This window comes from Aplysia californica, unplaced genomic scaffold (genome assembly GCF_000002075.1).
Source record: "Aplysia californica isolate F4 #8 unplaced genomic scaffold, AplCal3.0 scaffold00060, whole genome shotgun sequence".
Classification (NCBI taxonomy): Eukaryota; Metazoa; Mollusca; class Gastropoda; order Aplysiida; family Aplysiidae; genus Aplysia; species Aplysia californica.
The window spans coordinates 1,513,751-1,537,047 of NW_004797330.1; the positions used below are offsets into that span (position 1 = coordinate 1,513,751).

The 23,297-nt window shown below is 40.0% G+C and overlaps 2 protein-coding genes and 1 long non-coding RNA gene across 3 annotated transcripts in view; 2 read left to right on the forward strand and 1 right to left on the reverse strand.

Annotated features, from left to right (window-relative positions):
- Positions 1–7,231, forward strand: part of LOC101858610 (beta,beta-carotene 15,15'-dioxygenase) — a gene marked incomplete in the record, with an annotated part of 14,262 nt that extends 7,031 nt beyond the window's left edge. Inside the window, 7 exon segments of the mRNA XM_013079700.2 lie at positions 805–1,019; positions 1,144–1,340; positions 1,819–1,924; positions 2,239–2,347; positions 3,611–3,711; positions 4,929–5,043; positions 6,024–7,231. Coding sequence (XP_012935154.2) covers positions 805–1,019; positions 1,144–1,340; positions 1,819–1,924; positions 2,239–2,347; positions 3,611–3,711; positions 4,929–5,043; positions 6,024–6,184 — 1,004 coding nt within the window.
- A 13,053-nt stretch (positions 7,232–20,284) lies between these two features.
- Positions 20,285–23,297, forward strand: part of LOC101855471 (beta,beta-carotene 15,15'-dioxygenase) — a 20,365-nt gene continuing 17,352 nt past the window's right edge. The window contains exon 1 of the mRNA XM_005093249.2: positions 20,285–20,399. The gene's annotated coding sequence lies outside the window, so the exon portion shown is untranslated. The remainder of the gene's footprint in view (positions 20,400–23,297) is intronic.
- On the reverse strand, positions 20,696–21,548 carry LOC118477302. The gene is made up of 2 exons (XR_004858276.1): positions 21,051–21,548; positions 20,696–20,826 (listed from the first exon to the last, which is right to left on the reverse strand). It is a non-coding gene; the product is annotated as an uncharacterized LOC118477302 (long non-coding RNA).

Genomic DNA, 23,297 nt, shown 5'->3' on the forward strand with positions numbered 1-23,297 from the left:
ACACACACACACACACACACACACACACACACACACACACACACACACACATACCCCGAATCTATCAGTGTTATGACTTTTTTTCACTCAGATCATCATCCTCACGTTAGAATATAAAATTGTTTCTCTTTTCAAGAAAGTTTGCTACTAGTTACCTTTGTGGCGATAGGTACAACAATGTATTATTAGTCTTTTGGTTTAAGGGGAGAAAAGATTGGTTGGTTGTACTTGTTTATTGTTAACAACTGGACTTGTTTCGAAGTGGATCGTTTACTTATGGGAGTATCAATCCTTTAAGAACAAATATAACAATATAACAAACATTTCATTTAATAAAAAGTAAAGTTGTTCCCGCATCCAATCTGGACATTGGGGATTGCCTTGTTAGTGAGACAACTTCCTGGGCCTTCGGCATATTTAGGTAGGGTGGCCAGATCCTTTCCACGCCGCTTTCACTCCCCCAACTCAAAGTCAGGTACCCATTACTGCTGGGTGGGCAGGAGGGGGCGCAAAAAATCCGTGTCCAAACCGAGGCTCGAACCCGGACTTTCCGCTTCGGAGAAGAGCGCACTAACCGCTCATTTAGTAATTTTCATGTCTTTATTATCCCGTGCAAAACTTGCATTTCCATTCCGTAAGATAATAATTAATTATTTTTACAAATTAAGCAATTCCTTTCCAGGCTGTTTAAATGTGTCCTGTTTGAAGACTTAATAATCTTTTCCACTCACATTTTCGTATTTGCTTGTTTGTCAAAACTGAGTTGTGCTGATGTACTTTCTATTTTTTTTCTTTTTCGGTCAGCTCCTTTTTCTAAGGCAGACATTGTGGCATCCATACCACGCCGCTGGAAATGGAGTGTTGGTTACACTCACTCGTTTGGCATGTCAGACAACTACTTCGTCCATCTGGAGCACCCGGTTGTTATGAACATTCCCAAACTGATGACCATGAGATTTTGGGGAGGGGCTGAACAGTGCTTTATCAACTACCCGGAAGAAACGGTTGGAATTACTAGTTAATTCAGTTTAGTAGGATTTAAGACAGTTACAACACAATTAGATTAAATAAGTAAATTTAAAGTGTCACTAGAGAGTAGCACACAACGAAAAGGTGCAGAGATGATGACGATAGATGTTTAAGAGAGTGGACAAAACCACCCACATGTCAAAATTGGACATACTTTTTTTTCAGATCCAAATCCATGTTGTGGATAGGAGAACGGGCCAGAGACTGCCCATAAACTTCTACACCCCTCACGGCTTTGTGTTCCACTTCGTCAACTGCTATGAGGAGTCCGGTTTCTTGATCTGTGATGTTTGTATGAACAAGAGTGGAGGGTAAGAAACGTAGTTAAAACAGCGCATTGAACGTTTCCTGAGTTTTGTCTGTGTCTCTTGAAAGTGGTAGAATGTGTTTATTTTGTTTCACTGAACAGATTGGTGATAGGGGAAACCTTGACAATAACAAATCTTCCGAGAGTACCTGAAAAGAGAATTGAGGGGCAAATCACAATCAACGATGTCAGCTTCAGATCTGGCACTTCATGATGATGAACTGAATTCGGTGGTTAAGAATTGAAAGCTCTATTGCTGTCTGTACATTTTTCGTTAAAATAATATGTTCTTTGATCTAGCAATAGTTATCAGATAAAAGGCTGTTTTTCCATTGGTTACTGATGAGGTCCACTGGTAGATTTCACTCACTACTTTCCCTCTGTTGTTTTTATCTGCCTCGCTCTTTTGCAGCTTTAAATGATCCTTTTCATGTCAATGTACTACTTTTTTACTAAAATATCAACCTTTTTTTCTTTTGCAGTCTTGTCCATGAGCTGTACTTGGAAAACATTGTCCGCCTGATGAAGTCGAATGCAGATTATTTATGTTTCTATGCTAGATTTGTATTGCCACTCAATATTGACAAAGTGAGTAACTCTAATGTAATTTCGCTTGTAGATACTTTTCGCCCCTGGAGGCGAAGAAGGCCATAAACGTTTAGTTAAAAACTCAGATGAAACTATAATTAGCACCTTGAGTTTGGAGATAATTTAGTTAGGTACAGAGTTTTCGTGTTCTATGTGTTTACTACTTAGTATAAATGAATTGCTATGTAGGCTATGTCTTCATAATAATATTTTGAAATTTGTAAAACATGAAACTGACGGAATGTTGAAGTCTCTCAAATACCCATTGTAGTCCTTTTTTATTTTAATCGTGACATTTTCAAACATGTTCACAGGCCAAAGAAGGCGAGAATCTGGTTACACTCCCTGGCTCTAAAGCTACGGCTGTACCCAGACCTGGCTCAGGCAACTGTGTCGACGTCACCAATGATGCTATTTTTGGAGGTTTGTGCCGTCTTTTCTTTCTTCCCTACTTTAGACGGCCCCCTGTTACCTCAGTTCTATATTATGATGGGTTGTAGTTTGAATGGCCTAGATTCGAGTATAAAATGCAACATGATTTAATATTATGTACTGAATTATGAACAGGAGTAGAACATCACTTTGTTTTCCCGTGTAGTATCACAATCAAAATTTGTTTGACATTGAAATAGCACTGATTTGACTTCAGAGAATGAGGAATTCACGACCGCATCAGGCGAGATTTCGACAACGTAGATCGCGGATTCCACTTTTTTTTCCTTTTTTTTTGTTTGAGAGAGTGACTCGTAATTGTAGACATGTACTTTAATAATATTATTCTTTAAAAAAAAATATAGATTACGTTTATGTATTGAACGCCAAATGATGGAGAAAAACAGTGGAATTCATGATTTCATCAGGCGGTCGATGTGTATTTCTTTAATCATCGACTAACATGTTGGAGCCAACAGAAATGTGTATTGATAGGCTCAACACATGGTGCCATACACCAATAGAGTTAAATCCATTTTTTCAAAGTCTGAATGCTCGGAAACAGATTGGCATTTGCAAATTCTAAGGGCGACCATCCCCGACCAGGTGGGTCCCAGATTGCGGGTAGGAAACGGCCACTGTAATGTCGGTTAGTTGAGATTTTTTAAAGGAATAATAAATAGCCCCTCTTACCAGTGTAGATTGAAGTGGTAGGTAGGGCAGAAACACTCTGCAGAAAAGGACAACAGTAAGTCCGCACCCTGTGTTGACAGGCTATGTCCCGGGACGGGAAGCTGAAGTGATGAAATCGGAGGTATTGAACCGCAAGTGCACAATAGAAAACAAAAATAATGATGCAGACATCGTTTACCCCATTGACACCACAGGAGACGAGCTTTACGGCTCAACAGAAGAACTGAGCCGGACAGTCCAATATAATGAGATAGATACTGGACTTAAACTGTGGTGAGATCGAGAAGAAGACTCGACTGCGAATGAGCAATATCTATTATCTTGACTTACAGACTTTTCAATTGTCATATATATAAATCTTGTCAATTCTAAAGGAAAGCCCATACGTTTTATAGAGAATTTGGAACACAAAGTTTCTGCAGTCAGTCATTAAGCAAAATGTTGCGGAGCATTAAGACTAAGAACGGTTTTGTAGAGACCAAAGAGCGGCGGCCATGACAGTGCGTGGTCTTGGGGTATCATATTCAAGTCTATGGTTATACGTCTCTATTTCTTCGACAGGTTCTGCATTCTTTGAGCTGCCCAGAATCAACTATGATTTCAATGGAAGAAAGAACAGATATGCATATGGTACCTCACTCATTAATCCGACCAATCAAAGGGTATTTATAATTTTATATATTCTGGTGTTTTTTTCCAGTGCTTAAAACCGCAGAGTTGCCGTCATTATGTGAATTTCAGTAACCACTTACATTTATATTTTTGTTGCGGCTTCATAAGATCTTTTGTGTTTTTGTGTTCATTATAGCCTTCAAATCGTCGGAAAGAAAATAAATGAAGTTTTTATAATCTAATTGTCTGAACACAGACACAAAAAACACTTAGGTTCCTTCTCTTGGCTATGAAGAGTGACAGGTAGAACAGCTGGTGGGAGCAGCATGGTCTGTCAAAGACGCCTAATCATTACTCTTTGATTTTTACAGATATATTTTAAAGGAATACAGTTGAAATTGTATGTGCGCGCGCGCACACACACACATACACACACACACACACACACACACACACACACACACACACACACACACACTCACACACACAAATATATATATATATATATATATATATATATATATATATATATATATATATATATATATCTTTTCTATATAAATTTATATAATTACATATTTATATCATTTTTATGTATACAGTATAGATACTTGTATTTGCCTTATGGCTAAAAGGTGCTACGCTGTAACGGCGCCTGTGGTTCTATGGTTAGACTCTTTGCTGATGTACACAGAAGTAAATTTCATTTCCGAGATGAGGAAATCTTCTCGAATTTCTCCAACTGTCTGCGAGACACAACTTTCAGTATTGGCCCTGACAGGCAGCCTATTTTCTAAATCATCTAAATCACTGCCTCTCAACCCTTTTATAGCTAGCGCACACTATGTTACTTTTGACCCGCTAGAAGTTTTCTTACTGCCAAGAATCAAGCAGGGCATGAGATAATACCAGTCGTTGCCGGGTGATCTGCGCCGCCCACCTAATTGACAAATCGCCCAATAATGATCCAAACTATGTTGATGACCAATGATATTATGTTTCTGGCCCTATGTAGCCTTTGGCCTTTCTGCCGAGGAACAACTAGCAGGACTTGGCATGATGAAAGAAAAATATAGAAACTATTAAAAAGACACTTTCATTTGATAGAGTAAGCAGAACGGACACCCTCACAACAGGCGGGTGGCAAAACGAGAGCAATCTCCCCTGCTTAATGAATCTTCATTCTGAGAAATACAACGAATAAAAGTAGTCTATTTACCGAAACAAAAATAGATTCTTATCGTACGTTAACACTTTCCCTCTCCAGGTCATGAAATTTGACCTCCAGGAGAGAAAGATGACAGAGTGGAAGTGTGAAGACAAGCACTACCCTGGAGAGCCCGTGTTTGTCAAAGACCCGGCAGGGACCTCAGAGGATGATGGTGGGTACAGGGTTAGAGCACAACAACCAGTCTAGTGTTTGTTTTATAATTTGTTTTCCAGGGTAAACGTCTCTTTTTTGAAAGTTTTATTCCGCTTTTTACCCTTCTTTAGTAGTACATGCAAACAGTTCAGTTGGTAATATTATTGTTGAACTATTGTGTAGGCATATAGTGTTTGTATGCCATTTCATCACAAATTTCTAAGACAGACTGGAGCCTTTTTATCACAATTTCATTAATGGCTGTCATCAACTTGGAGCTTCATGGCCTGAGGGTAGATATTGCCGGCCGGCTAGAAATTCTCCTTCACGATGATGGTTACTTGAGAGGAAACAACAAATCGCCGGCAAGCTGTTCAAATGTTCTAGACCCTGATAGCAAACAGTTAAATGAAAGACAAAAAATCTCTTCTAGTCTTTAATAAACTATTTTACTTATTTTATGTATCTAATTATGCCTGTTAAGGGATGGCTGAATAAGAAAACACTTTTCATTAAGTTGTTGCTTCTATCTTTCTGTTTTACCTTTCCACAACACAAAATTGTGGACCATTATTGTATCGATGTGCATCCCTTTACTTAAACAAACGAAACTATTCTGGCAGCATCTATGTTTGGATTTTGAAATTTGACAAATTATTTCTTGAGCACATACCACCAGTACCAGAGATAAAGAAAATGCAATACATTTTTAAAAATAGAAGTGTTACACAGAATTTCAAGCTTAGTTTAGCAGTTGCTTTACTTTTAGTAGAAGTTTTAAGGGGCTCGCAACTGCATAAGGTCATATGAGCGCCAGACGATTAGAGATGTTACAAGAGAGTAACAAACATAAAATAGAAGAAGGGGAGATAAGGACGATATATGTTTGATAGGAAAGAAGAAGCAAACCACACCAGAGCACCCGCCAACCACCCACACAGCTGTGATTTTAACCAATGCCCCCTCCCCCCCCACCCTAACCCTTATTCCTTTGTGCAGGTGTTGTGCTGTGCCCAGTATTGGCCGCGACCACAGAGCAATCCTCATACCTGGTTGTGCTGGACGCCGCAAGCTTCAAGGAACTAGGCCGAGCCACCGTGCCCTCAGATGTCAAAATAAACGTTACTTTCCATGGAGATTTCTGCAAAAGATTTTCATGAAAGCGGATATCTTCATCGCTATCTATTTTTGCATCCGGACCTCACAACATGTAATTTCATTGCAGCTACTTATCCTGTAATGATCTTCTATGTGTTGCATCTATTAGCTTAGCAGCTAAGAATTTTCTGAATAATATTAACATGCTTCACCGAATGTTTCCTGGATCTGATTTAAATTGCAAGGAACAGATTGAGGAAAAGAACTAATATTTACAGCGATATTAATGGTTGTCAATGTAACCATATGTTGTCTTTTAGCAGCTGACCATTTATTTTCCTGGTCTGTTGACTGCTCTGCCATATTTTTGAGCTGTCTTTTCTGGATTTTACTCTGGAAGACACAGCTCAGTGTTGTTTTGTCAACATTTCAAGATGTTGTTGTTAACCTGTATACTCGACTATTAGTTCCAAAAATGTGATTTGCACATCAATAATTGTAAACATTTGAATTTGCAACGAGAATTACATAGTTTATTGATACTTCTCTCTATTTTTGAGAAGGATGTAGCACTAGAGTACAAGGTATTTCCACTGTTCCGGGTCTCAAAGGACGAATAGACAAGGGACACAATGTGCACTACCCAATGCGAAGTGTGAGATCATTTCCTTTGCTCCAGTCTGTCCTGTCACTGGATAGCCCTGGATTTTGCATTCACTGCTTTCCTTAGTTCTCTTCCTTTGGATATCGTGGTAAGCTGTGGACAACAGCGCGGTCTCCCCTTGCAAAAACAAAAAATATCTTGTTCCCGTGTACGCCTTGTGGGAAAAAATAAAACTGTGTATGTGTAACGCCCTTTGTAACACTGTGAGGTTATTTAAGATGCGATACCTCTCAATGTAACATCCATCTTCGATATGACTGAGCCGAATATGGAAACTTCTTGTGAACTAGGGATACGACGTTGGACCCGCAGAACGAGCAATCTCACAATCTAACTACTTCTCGACTACCAATGCCCATGTGTGCACTTTCTTTACAGTGAAGACTAATTATTGCCCTCTGAAACTTGTCGAAAAGTAAACTGCTTCAGCTGTCTGCCTGAACAAAATATGAAGGCGACTAGCTCAGTTAAAACAAGTTATTAATATGTATTGCTTTGTGGTATTTCTGTCTATCAGTCTTGCTTCTTCCCTGCACTAAATGACTGGTATTGTGTAAGTCATGTGCCTCTCATTACTTAAATTCAAAACTCAATAGAGAGCAAGTGTATGTTCGGGTGTGTGTGTGTGTCTGTGTGTGTGTGTGTGAGTGTGTGAGTGTGTGTGTGTGTGTGTGTGCGCGTGTGTGTGTGTGTGTGTGTGTGTGTGTGTGTGTGTGTGTGTGTGTGTTTACGTGCGTGCATGCGTAGGCAGGTGCACTTGTGTGTGTGTTTCAGCAAATATGGAAAAAAATCCCCCCCCGCAAACCCCCCCCCACCTATAACAGTAACAAACAAACAGTATAAAACAAGCGTCGTAGGCTCTGGTCGGAAAATTACCCTTGTTATCGAAGTCAGCGGTACAATGAAAAGTTTGCAATCAGATACGATGGAAATTTCATGTGGCGCAGAAAAGTTGGAGGAAGTTCTAGTGCAGTCTTTTATTACCGAAGTCTGCTCGATCTAATTACCTCCACCGATATCCCACATCATAAAAAATGGAGGCATGGTCAAACGTGTTGTTTTCTATAAGATTGATAATGATGTTCCCGGCTTTGTAAATACATGTACAGGGTGTCTTAGAAAAGAGGACCCACTTTAAAGGCAGTAAGGCAATCATCTCAGCACTAATTTCAGCCAAATTTCGAACAAATAAAATTCTACCAAGGGGGTCGGAAGGGGAGGGGGGGGTAAAGTAAAACCAAAACAGTCAAATCAAATGGATATCTCACTGTGCTGACAAAATTTAGGAGAAGTTTAGGGAGAAGTTGTCATGCTGCAGAGTTCTGGTTCCAGTGGGATGGGGCCGCAACCCAAGCGTCAAACGAGTCTTTTGTATGGTTGCAAGGAAGGTTTGGGGAGCGTCTTATAAGCAGAAAGTAAACAAGAATGAATAGTCACCCCCCCCCCCTCCCACACCTTGAGCCCCTTCTATCTTTGGGGATTTTTGACTGACAGGTTTTCATGACACAACTCACAGACAATGGCACAGTTGAGCACTCAGTATTGAACAGGACGTCCAAAGAGTCGTCAAGAAAACATGCCAGGGGATTATTCAAAATTTACAGTGGCGTGTCGAATTTGGAGCTTGTGTTGAGAAAAACGGCCAACACCTGGACATTTGAATAGCCATCACCTCCCATATCAACTGTGTATAAATTTGCTCTTGAATTCACAACTAGTGATTTTTTAAAAATAGAACAATAATATATTAATGGTTGATAGTCAAAAAATTGCAGTTTTGCGGTTTACTCAATTTTTGTTAAGATAAAAAAAACTGCTATTTAAAAAAATGTTCCTAATAATTTTTAATATTGTTAAATATAACCCCCCACCCCCACCCCCGTCTCCCGGTTTAATCTTTTTTCTTCGAAGTTTTGTAGAAATCGATCCAAAGATGACCGAGTTAATGCCCTTTAAGTTGGTCCTCTTGTTGTAGACATCCGGCATATTATGCAAGTTCTGCCGAAACTTGTTCAAGTCCATGTACTTTGTATTGAAAAATGGAGGGAGTTGATCGTGTTTTTATGTTGTATGCTTTTTTGCTTTATTGTATCTGATTTCAGTATAACTGGTTGCAAAATGTTATCCCCCCCCCCTTTCCAAAATTGATATAACTAAGATCAATGTTTCGACACTCACTTTAGCCACCATTAAAAGACTAACCTTTCTGTACCACCCAGCTACATGTATTTCTAAGCTGGGCATTAGATAATACCCGAATGTTCCCCGCCGCCCATCAAAATTACCAAATCACCAAAGTTCTATTGATCTTTCTTTGGTTGTAAATGGTACAGAGTTCAATTAACAAAATGCTACCATGTTTAAGACGTGACGCTTAAGAAAAAGAAATGTATAAATCAGTTGCAATTTGGTTTTTGAAAATATTGTTTATTCTACCCTGAAATTGGAACTTTCTCCAAACTCACGGCACGCGGAAAATGCCACCACATCTCAACTTTAAAAATTAAAACAAATTAAAACAGTAGAGTTCGAAAAAAGTGTCTGTAAAAACTTAACAACTTTATGAAATGAAAGATAAAGATTTGTAAATATTGCTGAAATGTCACCATGTATGCCACAATGAGATATAACTGCAATAAATGTTCAAATGCCATAAGATTGAGTTCTCTTGTTATCATTAAAATGTGTTTTGTCTTAAAGTTTCCTCTCTGTTTCTAGCAGGATTGAACTTTAAAAAGATATATATATATATATATATATATATATATATATATATATATATATATATATATATATATATCAATTTTTTAAAATGCAGCCTGTGTTTAATACAAGCAACCTCTCCCGTGAAACCGGTTTCTGTGGTGTAGCGAAGAGGCGCTTCGACGTTGCATGCAGGAGGCCCAAGTTTGATTTGAGAGCGGGGAGAATTTTTGTCAAGTATCTCCGTCTTTCTACTGGGATGTTGTGGCCCTTTCTGTCCAGGTTGGCCCTGACACTCAAGGTTGATGCCCGCATCTTCAACGATTTCAGTGGTGTCGATGGGAGTGTAAAAACACTTACGTCTAAAAGATTTGTCTTTAATGTTCTACTGTTGATAAAGATGAAAATGGTGTGGTGTCTGTCTTTTAGCAGCTCACATGTTGTTATGTAAATTATGAAATTGATTCCACCAATGCAACTCTTTGGACTTGAAAATTAATTTGCTAACTTATTTTCCTCCTCCTCCTCTTCTTCAGTCGCGTCCTGTACCTTCTCGTAATTCTCTCCAGCGTGGGAAAATGTAGGTTTCTTCGATTTAGTTATTACGACAAGCGCCTAACCTTACTATGATAGTTCATAAATTTGATTATATCTGTTTAAAATCTGAAGGTGACAAGGTAAATTATGTATTATGTAAATTCCCCTGCCATTGTCATTAAAAGTTGGTGGTGTCTTCAATGCGTCTATCTATTATAAGGACAGGCAACAACCCGGATCTAAGGAACCGGCGAAAACAACGGAGGAGGGGACGGAGAGGTGGACAGTGCTCTGTCAACCAACGTTGTCCCCGTACCGCGATCCCGATCGCCGTGTGTGACTACCAGAGGTAAGCTGAGACAAACAACGATTGTGCTTGGAAAAAAGCATGGGGCACATAGTGTCTCCAGGGGGCGCTCAGCTTCAAAAAGAAGAAAGTCTTCTGGGGGGAATTCAAACGAAAAAAGACCGCGTGGGGAGAGGAGTGAGTCTCGGGAGAAAGGGGGCATTGAAATGGGAGAAAGTACCGAAGAAAGAAGTTTAGACAGTACGGATTGGTTTGAAAAAAAGGACAAAGCTTAGGGTTGCTAGTTAGTTAAAGTCTCCGACCCGGCACGGTTTTACGGACATACGAGTCTAGATTGTGAGTTGGATTTTGATTTGTTGTTGTTTTTTCGTTGGAACAAAGGATTCTTTCCTCCATTGATCGTTTTCTCTCCTGCTTGTTTTCTCTCGTCATCACACATATCTTTCTCCTTCTCCCTCTTCTTTCGTACAGCACCTCTCCCTCTCCCTTTTTCTCACTCACATTTAGAACACAAGCTCACACATCTTTCTTAACACACACACACACACACACACACACACACATACAAACACACACACACACTCACACACACACACACATACACACACCAATACTCTCTATCTTTCTCTATCTCTTTCTCTCTGTCTCTCTCTATCTCTCTGTCTCTCTCTGTCTCTCTCTATCTCTCTCTCTCTCTCTCTCTCTCTCTCTTTCTCCACCTCTCTCCTCACTATTATTACTCAAACTGCTGTGAAGTAAATCCTCTTCTTTACCCTTTAAAGTTTATCAATGGCGATGATGCAATGTGATCGGAATTTGAATGATGGAGAGCGGGACTGAAAGAAATTTGCGAGTCGCGTCGATTAATTGCCGAGGTCTAAATAACAAACTAAAGCGAAAAACTATCTTCCGTCAGTGTACAAAATTTGATATAGTTTGTCTTCAAGAAACGTATATCACAGAGAAAACAGCAAAGGAATGGGAATTCGACTGGAAAGGAGAATTCTTTTTTGCTGAAGGTACACAGAGAAGCAAAGGACAAGTTATTCTTGTTAATAACAGATCAAATTATGAAAACCTTAAAATAGTTATTAAAACAGACAGAATACTGGGGTTGAAGTTCTCTCTGAATGATCAAATTGTTCAAATAGTAAATGTATACGGTCCAGTTATCACATCTGAAAAATTAAAATTCTTTGATCAGCTTTATTCTTTTTTGACCAATGGGGATGCAGACTATATGATTATCTGCGGGGATTTTAATGCTGCATTGAACAACACCCTTGACATTATGACTGGAGAACCGCATAAACTGTTACCTTAGGGACACATGGCGTTCGTTACATGGTGAGGAAAAAGACTTTACATGGTCAAGACCCATCCCATTCACTGCACGTCGTCTCGACCAGGGGCGAAGGCTGACTTGTTTGACAGGGTAATCAAAGTGAAACGGGACCAGATATGGCCTGGGGATATCGCACAAGAACCTTGCTCGAGGCATCGACTCAGAGTTGTGAATGAAAACAAATCCGGAATTCATTATTGTATGTTCAACCGCCAAAATAATCGGGAAAGTATCTCATTAAATATCAATTCCAATTAAAATTAAATTTAACTTTAGATGTGAATGCACAGACACAAAGCAAAGAAGCAGAGATGTCAGTACTAGATCTATATGTTATAGATCTACCAGGGCGTCTAACTCTTTGGTAGAACGTGACAATTATCATTTTTTAAATTTCACATTTGGCTGTTTTTTGTCTAGCCTTTCGCGGCCACGAGCCTGTGTCATAATCGAGGTCACGATCTGATTATAGGGCAGTAAAAAGTCGAGGAAAAAAAACAAGCTCTCGCATCAGTGAGAGATTATTAGGAGTTAGTTCCCCTCACATCTGTGAGGTAGACTCGACAAGTGTAATAGTTAGCTTACCTAATCAGTGCTTGAGACTGATTTTAACTGTGGCCCAAAAGGGGTGAACATGGTATATGTGGCAATGAAACAGCTTAGACTGCTATGCACATGTTCCCTTCAACTATGTTGGTAGACTCTTCCAGTCTCACTTTAAGCTTACTTAATCAAAGCTTGTGACTGCTTATGGAGTGGCCCAAGAGGGGAGAACAGGCTATTTCTGTGGCAATGAAACCGTTTAGAATGTTAGGCATACTGTTCATTGTTGATTATGAACGCCTTTTTACATTCAATTTATGAAGTTTACGTTTATGGGTGAATTTGACTGCGACAATGTTTCAAAATTAGGAAGGGAAGCAGTGATTCTTTGATTATATAGACGCTTCGCCTCTGGTCTCGACTACATATTCTGTGATGAGGAATTTTTATCACAAGTAGTAGAAAGTAGACACGAAATTTTCTATGGCACGGTTCATAAAGGGGTGGTAACTGTTTTTAAAGCGGATGAATTTAAAAGAGGACGATCGTTTTGGAAATTCAATAATTCGCTATTGTATGATAAGGAATTTGTCTGTGACATGAACCAATGTATTGACGATTTTTTGGAATCTACCTCTGACTATACTAACTATGTAAAAAGGTGGGAATTACTTAAAATACTAGTCAAGGAGACAAGCATAGTACATGGGGTTAAAAGAAAAAGAGCCTTGAGATACAGAGAAAACGCACTAGCTAATGACATTGCTAGATTAAACAGACTTATAGTAGTGAATCCCCATGATAAAACCGCTCTTCAGCAGCTCGTGAAGAAAAGGAGCGAAGTTGAAATAAAAGAGCTTAATAGAACTAGAGGGGCCCAAATTAGAGCAAAGGTAAAGTGGATTGAGGAGGGTGAGAAAAACACGAAGTTTTTTCTTAATTTGGAAAAATTTTAAGGCTGTAGTAATACTATAACTTCTCTTAAGAGGTGCAGTGGGAAAGGAACTGTAATACAAAATCACACTGAGATCATAGAAGAAATAAAAACACATTTTGAAGGGTTATACAGACAAGATGCTAGTGTAAGCGAGGTAGACCAAGGTATAACGAGTCTGATGCAAAATATTGACCACCCAGTATTGTCCGTGATGGAACAAGAAGAAGGTAACAAACCAATTACCATCGAAGAACTTGACATGGGAACCAAAACACTGAACAATAACTCGTCTCCTGGGATTGATGGCATTACGGCTCCGTTTTATAAAATGTTCTGGAAAAAACTCAGAGAACCTTTGTTTCAGTGTGTAGAGCAATCTCTGCTTGAAGGCCAGCTTGCGCCAACTCAGAGAAAGGGGGGTAACCACATTGTTGTATAAAGGAAATGATCTTCGAAGGGGTGATCTTAAAAACTGGCGCCCAATCACCTTGACAAATACGGATTATAAAATCATTTCAAAGGAGCTAGCTCTTCGCCTTCAGAGCATTATAGAAAATATAATCAGCCATGACCAATCAGGTTTTTTAAAAGGAAGGTCAATTGCAGAACATATCAGAACTCTTGATGACGCTATTTTTAGCTCCTCAGAATATGATATCCCGGGAATGGTGGTCTCCTTAGACTTCCAACGCGCATTTGACACAATTGAAAAGAGATCAATTTTAGCTGCTTTGAGAAAGTTCAATTTTGGTGATCAGTTTATTAATATGATTAAAACCATTATCACTAACACAGAGTGCTGTGTGCAAAATGGGGGGTGGTTGTCTGGATGGTTTAACACTGAGCGTGGGGTTAAACAGGGGTGCTGCGCCAGTCCACTTCTTTTTGTCCTTGTAGTTGAACTGATGGCCATAAAAATAAGAAGTAATAAAGATATAAAAGGCCTGTCATTACAGAGAGGTGAAAGGACAGTGCTTCTGGGTAAGATTCTTCAATACGCAGATGATACTACGCTGTTATTGAGAGACCAACATGATCTTGTTGTTGCCCTCAGGGACATTGATAACTTCTCTAGGATTTCGGGCCTGAGACTCAATAAGCTGAAATCAAAGGGCACGTGGATAGGTAGGAGTAAACATAATGATCAGACTCCAGGGAATATTGCCTGGATGCCAACTGGTGGCAAAATGAAGATACTAGGGATTTATTTTAAGTGCAGTCGAGGAGGCTTCTAAAATTGATCTAAATTGGAAAGGAAAGATAGAAAAAATAAAACATACCATGAAAATGTGGCAAAAGAGAAACCCTTCACTCTATGGAAAGGTAATACTCTGTAAGACTTTCTTGCTGTCGCAAATTTCGTATATCATGCAAGCACTGTTTTTACCTGACGAGGTCACTAGCTACATTGACACACTGTTTTTCAAATTTTTATGGCAGAAAAAGTTCTCGAACCGAAAGGCTAAGGAGAAGATTAAAAGAACAGTCCTTTGCAAGTCTGTAGAAGAGGGAGGGTTAGGTATGATCAGGGTGCGTGATCAACAAAAAGTGTTCTTATTGAAATGGATGAAGCGTCTAGCAATAAGCAAACGTTTAGCTGAGGACGAGTTGCAAATTACAGACATCATTTTCAATCAACTTGGTGGTCTAAAGTACTTTTTAAAAGCAACTATTAACCCTAAACATCTGATCAAGCCAGCTGGTGCATCTACATTTTGGATAGCGGTCATGACAGCATGGCTTGAAGTACAAAGAGAGTTAGGTGATACGCAGCTCAAACAAGTGAATGACATTCTTACGCAGCCTCTTTTCAACAACAAAAAGATACAATACAAAGGTAATTCACTTTTTCTGAAATATTGGATGAGAAGAGGAATAAAAAGCATTTACCAGGTTTATGACAGGGGACGGGTGAAAACAAAAGAAGAAATGAAACACACAATAGGAAATTATGCAGGCTTTGACTTTGATTATTATGCTCTAATTAATGGCCTACCAAAATCATGGACAGAGCTACTGAACCAGAACAACACTCTGGAACACAGTCAGTGTGCAGCAGTTGTGTGCGAAAGAATTAGTGCTGAAAGTCTTCAGGTACTTTGTAGCAACAATCAGGAGTTACGACGAATTGTCTTGGGGCGGGAGCAGATTCAGGTATGCGGTAAGAACTTTTGGTTGAAAAAGCTTGGAGTGGACATAGCAGATAGGTATAGTCTAGCACATATGGCCACGCAAGAATCTCGTCTTCGCCTTCTACATTTTAAAATACTTCACAATATATTCCCAACAAATATCTTGTTGAATAGGATGGGCATAAAATCTTCAGAACTGTGTGAATACTGTGGTGTAGCAGACTTTGTTGAACATATGTTTATCCACTGTTCACGATTAAGGGGTTTTTGGAATCATGTGTTTCAGCTGATCTTCCAAATCACATTTTCCGATGACAGACGCCAATATTCTACTCGGCGTGAGAAAGGAGGGTGGAGTAAATACTAGTGTAGTAAAAACAGCAAATCATATTATACTGATTGCAAAAATGTGCGTCAGTAAAATGAGGTATGGTGACGTAAAGTATATTTTCATATTATTTGATATCGAATTTGAACATAGGAAAAAGTCTCTGTAATATTTGATATCACATATTGCACTCTATTTAAAGTAAAACACAATGCATATCGATAACGTTTTTGTATTATTTTCCATGTGCTAGCGGCGACCTTATTTCCGTGTTTATATATCCATGTTCTTGTTTCAAAGAGCTTTACCTAGGGTTCATCGATAGCTCTTGTGGTGGGGAGAGCATTGTTTTAATATAAAATATGCTGCTTGCAGCACAGCACAGCACAAATAATCTGAACGAAAGGAAAAGGTAATGCACGTTTAGTTACATAGTATTATAAAATGGCATTGTATTATAACACTGTTCAATACCCCTTTCGACATAGTTAATGGACGCCTTATGTTTGGAAAAAAGAAGGCAAGTCTCTATAGTATAATCATTCCCTCAACACCCTGTTCACCATATTATAATTAACTCTCACTTTATATGCATACATGATAGGTATATGTCTCTCTCTCTCTCTCTCTCTCTCTCTCTCTCTCTCTCTCTCTCTCTCTCTTTCTCTCTATTCCCTTCTTTCCAATCCGCATACTCTTCGCTGTGTCTCTCTATCGCTATCTGCCTCTGTCTCAATACGGCTGTCTACCTATCTGTTTACCTTCCCCAGCCCCATAACTTCATATCATCGCCGTCTTATTCATTGCCCGCCACTAAGCCTTTCATATCTCGCCACCCCCCCCCCCCTACTGCCCCTCCCGCTCTCTCATTCCCTCTCACGACTCTCTCTCTCTTTCTCTCTCTCCCCCTCTCTCTCTCTCTCTCTCTCTCTCTCTCTTTCTATCTATCTATCTATCTCCCGCTTGCTCTCTGGTCATTTCTAACCACTAAAACATATACAGCCAGCATTTCCACAAAATTGGCTTTTTAAAAAAGTAAGAATTGCTTCCAACGTTTGCAATGGAAGTATAAATCTACCAATAATGGACGAGACTGGGAGGATTCAGACATAGGGTACTTGATTTGGGAGGTCGCTCCCCCTGAGGCGAGGGGATACAATATTCTGTGTAAATTGTGCCCTCTCGATTTGGGCTCAAGGATCCTGCGTCAGAATCTCTCCAAGCTCAATTGGACTCGAAAAGAATACTCGGGGCAAAGGATCAGGGAGTAGAATACTGCAATTTTAAAGATCATAATCTGCCAACTTGCTATTTACAACCCGCTAACAAATATCCCCAACATACCTGCCACTATACTGTCTTCCCACTTAGCTCCTCTCTACACTTGTCTTGGCCCAATAGAATAGGCTAACACTAACGATGTCACCTTAGAAGAGACTGAGCCCACCATTTCGGAACTTCATGGTGACCGTAAAGATGGTTCCAGTAGGGAACGGGATAGAGGGTGCCCACGTCCCTCGTGACTCATTGGAGCAGAGGAAGATAGGACTAACGCTAACATTACTTAAACGCAATCCCTCATCATCACTCATCACCACTATTAATTCTAAAATCATCACCTCTCTCAGATCATTGACTTACATCTATAATCCTGGAATCTCTATCCGCTATTACAGTTAATTGATATACTAAGTATGCATGTAATACACTATTGGACACAATCATATGCACTTTTGTCTACTAATCAGATGGCGTCAATCTCATATAAATGGGCAAGGGGAAAAATGTATTATGTTAAATTATGTATTAAGTAAATTATCATATTGCTTTGCTTTGTTGTTTCTGTCTAGAAAGGGAGGAGAGGGAGAGGAGTTTTTGAAATCGCAAAATGAGAAGCTGCTAAAGCGAAGGAAAACAGTAAATAAAATGATACAGCTTTATTCCTGACAAGAGCACCAGACAATGCTTACCAATGTTAAAGGAAACAAGAATTGAAGCACAGTTCATTTCTGGTGACCTCTGGTCATCCGTGAAGATGAGGCCAGAGCGCCTTATGTGGCAGAAGACGAGGACGCCGGTCCAAGTGTTCGAAGTGGCAACGGAAGACGACGACTCCATTATGATTCGTAAGGCCATCAAGAAGATAGGTCTCACCCACCGCCGAGGCCGCGACATCTGGCAAGAGATTTTCAAGGAAATCAGCTTCATGGGCAACGTTTCTCACCCCACATCATGAAGATGGGCGGGGCGGTGAGTGAGGTGCATGGGCTTTGTAGCTATCTGCATGCTTCTGTGTTCACAAGAATATTTGCATGATGCCCATCGCGTTCTAAACGGGGAGCAGATAGAGTGCCCCTTTGTGCAGACCACCTGTGCACTGAGATATCTTCAACATAAGATGCGCTGTGCACGGGGACGGAATGCCCGCCAACATCTTCCTGAATGAATCCAACAACGCCATTCTCGGCGACCTGGGAATATTGAACGAGACCAAGTGAGAAGCTGGAGTGTTATTGAAACAAGAGGCTACCTCGCTCCCGAGATTCAAGGCGTCACCGTAGACCTTTTTCTGATGAATAACTACAACGTTTTTTTACTTAGTGATCTTGTTTGTTTGCAAGTCTGAATGTTTGTTAACCTTCCTGCTGTTTTGCAAGTTTATTATTTGTGTGTGTGTGTTTGTTTGTTTGTGTGTTTGTTTGTTTGTGTGTCCGTCTGTATGTTTTTTTTATTGTTTGGTAATTTGTTATTGTTGTTGTAAGTAATATTTTTGCTTGCTTAAGAGTTGTTTGTACTCTGTGGTTTTAGTCAAATAAAGTGCCCTCAATAATGAACCAAAATTACATCAGATTGTACAACCTTGAAAGTTATAATAATTATTATACGTCGTTGTGATCCGAATCAAAGCAAAGCAAAAACAACTGGAGCGAAAACCGAGAGGAATGAATACTGAATAATATGAGCTATATTTACACCTGGGGTATAATGGCGACGCAAGCAGCCCTACGACCTTCCCAACCCAAACTAAAAGTGAGACTTAGTGAACCCAGGGAAAAAGTAGGACCAAGAACTTGCTAGTCTGGTTTCTAGTTTCTAAACTCTCTAGCCTAGGCTACAAGCTTACGAGTACCCAACCTCGCTGGTGGTCTTTGTGGACTTCGTGTTTTTATGAAACAGTTAATTCTTTGGCCCACTTTCTCCAATACCCACACTGAAAATTAGTTTATGTTGAAGAAAATACCACCAGCTTCGATTCTTTTTTCAATCTAAGCATAAGTTTTTCTTTGTTCAGTTCCCGTTTTGCTTCAGAAAATTCCTAAGAATTAGATCAAAATGTTTGTACCATTTAAAGACTCCCCTGAACAGAAGTATTTCAAGTCATTAGTTTGTCATTAATAACGTTACTGTTGAAGAACTATATACCTAAACACACCACGCCCCCCCCCCCCCCTCTTTCTCTCTCTTTCTCTCTACCTTGCCTCACACCGGGGGCTCTCGAGGCCTAGAGGTTAAGGTGTTGGCCTCTCATTCAAAGGTCCCGGGTTCGAATCCGGGTAGTGACCGAAACATTTTCTTCTCTAAAATTGTCTCCTTTCACCTTTTTTCCTGCTCTCTAGCAATGTTCTGTAGTCTGCTTTCGTTTCCTTTTTCTGCCCCCCCCCCCCCCAACCTCCTTTGCCCCCTCCTCTGGGCTCCTGACTCTTTCTGCAGCCTTTCTACTGCTACTCCTTGGCTCCTCCTAACTGCTGTCTTTCTGCCACTCCCCTGATCTTCTGGTAGGAAAGATCTATCCCTAGCCTTCTCGGACAAGGGCGAAAAATCTCGGAGGGTCCGAGTGCAAGTTGCACACGTTAAAGATCCCTTGGTGGTCTAAAATCGATAAGAGTAGGCTTCGGCCGCCACCCGGGCAAAATTCAAAATTTCCTACCAACGGAAAACATTAGGTGTGTAAAAACACTTACCAAAACAAACAATTACCTCACTCCAGCTCTCCTGCCCCGTTTCTCTGCCACCCTTCCTTCCGTTCTGTAGCAAACTTGAGTTTCTAGTAGTCAGTTTTTGAAGAATTCACCTGATTTTATTTCACCGTGACATTTCTGTTTTGCGTTGTTTTTTTCTTCTTCACTAAATAGCCGTTGTCTCGATGACTAACTACTTTGTATTGAAGCGAAACAACTGCCAGCCTCTACTTTTTGGCCAGCTTTACAAGTACGATTAGTCCATTATTCTGTAGTCGAATCTAAAGTTGAACAGCCGACCGTGACCTGGTTTTTTTTCAACCTTTGATCGCTCCCAACACTTTACTGCAATAGAAAATTAAACACTCCCAAATGATCCAGTATTCTTGATTAAATTATCGAAGGCCACCGCTCCGTAGGCACGACATTTTGGGTCATTTTTTAAAAACTCTACCAAATTTAGGTAATTTCTAGATCTAGCGACCCTGAGCAGAATGGTTTTTTATTCGAACTGTGCTAAGCCTGAATGCGTAGTAATTTTCCGCGCTTCGAACAAATCTATGGGGTTTCTGTGGACATACCCCCCCCGCCCTTTGGATAAAAAATTTTTAATCGGTACTATTGCCCCCCACCCCGCCCTTGTCTTCAATAACAGTTCACATCGATCGAGTTACAGGATACTGTGTGTGCCTCAGACCAGGGTATATAAGCTCGCACGTGAGTGAGAGCGCGCGGTATTCCGGCTGTCGTATTGGGATTCAGAAGCCAGTCTCTCTGCCCTTATTTTTCACGCCTTTTACGCCAGCCTGTTGAACGTTACAGGTAGGTTTTATTTTAGTTTTAAGTTCAGAAGATAAAGGCAATCAAGAGTCTAGCAGCAGTAATGTGCTTGTCGGCCTGGTTCAGTATTCTAGTTGGTGGTTAAGTTAAGCTTCTTCTGTTCCTGTGTCGAGGCGGAAATGTAGATCTAGTACATGTCAACCCGTTTATAGTAAGGGCCAAGTTTTACCACCTCTTAGAGGAATTCATTTTGTACCTCGACCAACATGTTGTACAAAACTCGGGCTTCCTGGAGAAATTTAGCATTCGTCAAAATAATGGAATAAAAGGAACTAGCATTTTTCTGGCTGTTGAGATTTTTTACAATTCAATTTTATTTTGCTTGTGGGGAGGTAGGCCTAGGTGGGTTCACATCTTTATGTCCATTTAACAGCGCAGTGTCAATCACTCGCAGCAAGGCTGGTCGAGACTGAAGGAAAAAAGGAATGGATATTTTTAAATAAACAAAACCAACCAACAACAAAAAAAAAGACAAAAAAAAGACAACGATAATAATTATATTATTAAGGTACAGAGAGAGTTAGGGGTAGGGTTTGGGGTAGGGGTTCAGGGTAGGCATTACAATAATCGATGGGACCGATATCAGATTATCACAAAAGATTTGAAAACGCATGTGAGGTTAAGATATAATACCTGGAATACCAGCAGGCGTCATCTCTGACTTAAAGGTTGACGTGTAATGACCCTCCATCCTTCACGGTTGTGAGCTTCCATTGTACATTCTGCTGTACCCAGCAGGCTAGTCCATGCTTTTATGTTGTCCATCCATGTTCCCCTGGCTCTCCTGTCCTACATCCTTCCTCCCTGCACCTCTTTCACAATGGCCTCCTGTTGTTTTAATTGACCAAAGCATTGTATTTTTCTGCATTTTATTTCATTAAGTAAGCATTTCAGAAATATACTGATGCATTATCCTCTAGGTTCTATGTAAAATTGTGGATCTAGACTGATGCTATATGCTAAGTGTTGAGACTTCGTTCGACTGACTTTGACGAAGCGATCTGCTGTATTCGACATTCCGTCGGGTAGACCAAGATTCTATTACTGCAGTTCTCATTCAGTTTAGTTTTTGTCTGTATTTAACATCAGAATACAATAATCTTATTATAATGGAGCTAAGCCCGTTTGAGGGGTCAGTATACATTTTTACACAGGTGCCCATAAATTCTACAAAAATATGATTCAGTTAAAAACTCACACAAAGGGACACGTAGGCATATTTTCAAAGTTCGAAAACTACCTTTGATTTTTCAGGTTTAATGATTTTCCTTGTAAATCAAAACTCTCAGATGTTTTTACTACGCCATTAGCCATTCATATTTTACTGGGGACTACTTCTGTTTCGGTTTGTGCTTTGTCGTGAGTCTACTGTTTCCAGATCTAGAATCTCGATGTACAACTCTGTCTGAATGTGTGCTTTGCAGTGTCGGTGGATACTTCAGACCTAACTTCATTGTATTGACCTTTTATGTAGATATATTTGGTGTAGTCATGTCCCCAACACGTTGAGTCCGTTTAAACCCTCAAAAAATTCACTTAATTGTTTTAGCGTTTTCAAAATTTAGCGCGTATTTGGTGTGTAATTTTTTATAGAGCAAGACTCTAGATTTAGATCTCTCTATCTCCCAGATGTAGGCTATTTGGAGCACAGAATTCAAGACTGATCTGGAGTAGTTAGCAAGAACAGAAGTGCGGTGTGTGCTTTGTCGTGTGGGTGTCATAGAGTTCTACTTCCCGTTTACAAAGCTGCTTCCACTGTTTACAGATCTAGGATCTCGATATCTAGCTCTGTTTGGATGTGTGTCCCGCGGTGTCGATGCATACTTCAGGGTCAAACTTTATATCTTGGGATTTCATATAAATTATAAAATATAACAAGAAAAAAATCACATGGACTCCTGCGAATTTCTGTTAAAATTTATAAATTATAGGTCTATATTTTTCTAGATTTTTGTGATTCGTTGGTTCTAGATTCTATGCAATCTCGAAAGACTCGTTCGATTCACTTCGCAACTTTCGGCATTCAGTAGGTCTAGAATCTAGAGATTTCTCAGAGACAGTGTCGTTAAGAGACAGGGCCAACTATATCAACATTACAGATATAAACTTGGAACCTAAAAGCCTTGCAGGTTCAGTAGGGAGTTTGATTACGTCGGAGAGCGGAACCTAAATAAGGCCGCCCGAGGGTGGTTACCTTTTTTAGGATACATATAGCCCAAATCAGAGGGTGCGTTTTGGAGGTTCATATAGGCCAAGCCAAGGTCACGCTTTTATTATGTAATAACGAACGATTCACATGGACGTTCAGTAAAATATCCGGAAGGGTACATTCGATCTCAACGAGTCGCATGTTTGTTTAAAGTAGGTTACTCGATGTCAACAAGTTGGGGCAGCGTCTGTTATGTTGAAGGGGCTAGCACAATAAGAAAACCCATGCGAGATCCATGAACGGGTGTTCTGAGACTTCTTTGTTTAATTGACCTACATTGCATAACACACAGGCGGGTAACACCGACTTGAAATACTAATACCGTACTTGGTGTGATAACCGTATCTAGGACACTACAGCGTCGGTAATTAAAGAGGATAATGAATGGGAATGGATGAGTGTCGGCCTGCTATCGAAAACATTAACGATACGTGAACTAATGTTAATCTACAAAATGTACAGAGACACTCTCTCCACAACTATCTGATTGTAATCCCGGCGGCATTACTTGTGGATCCACGGAGGGCGACCTTTGATGGGAAAAAATTACGGGTTTTAAACATTTTTAATGTGGGTCGTTTGGAGTGGTTTTTCTTAATGATTAAGGACTTTCCACACGCCTATAAACACACGTACACACGCGCACGCTCGCGTGCGCACATGCACACACA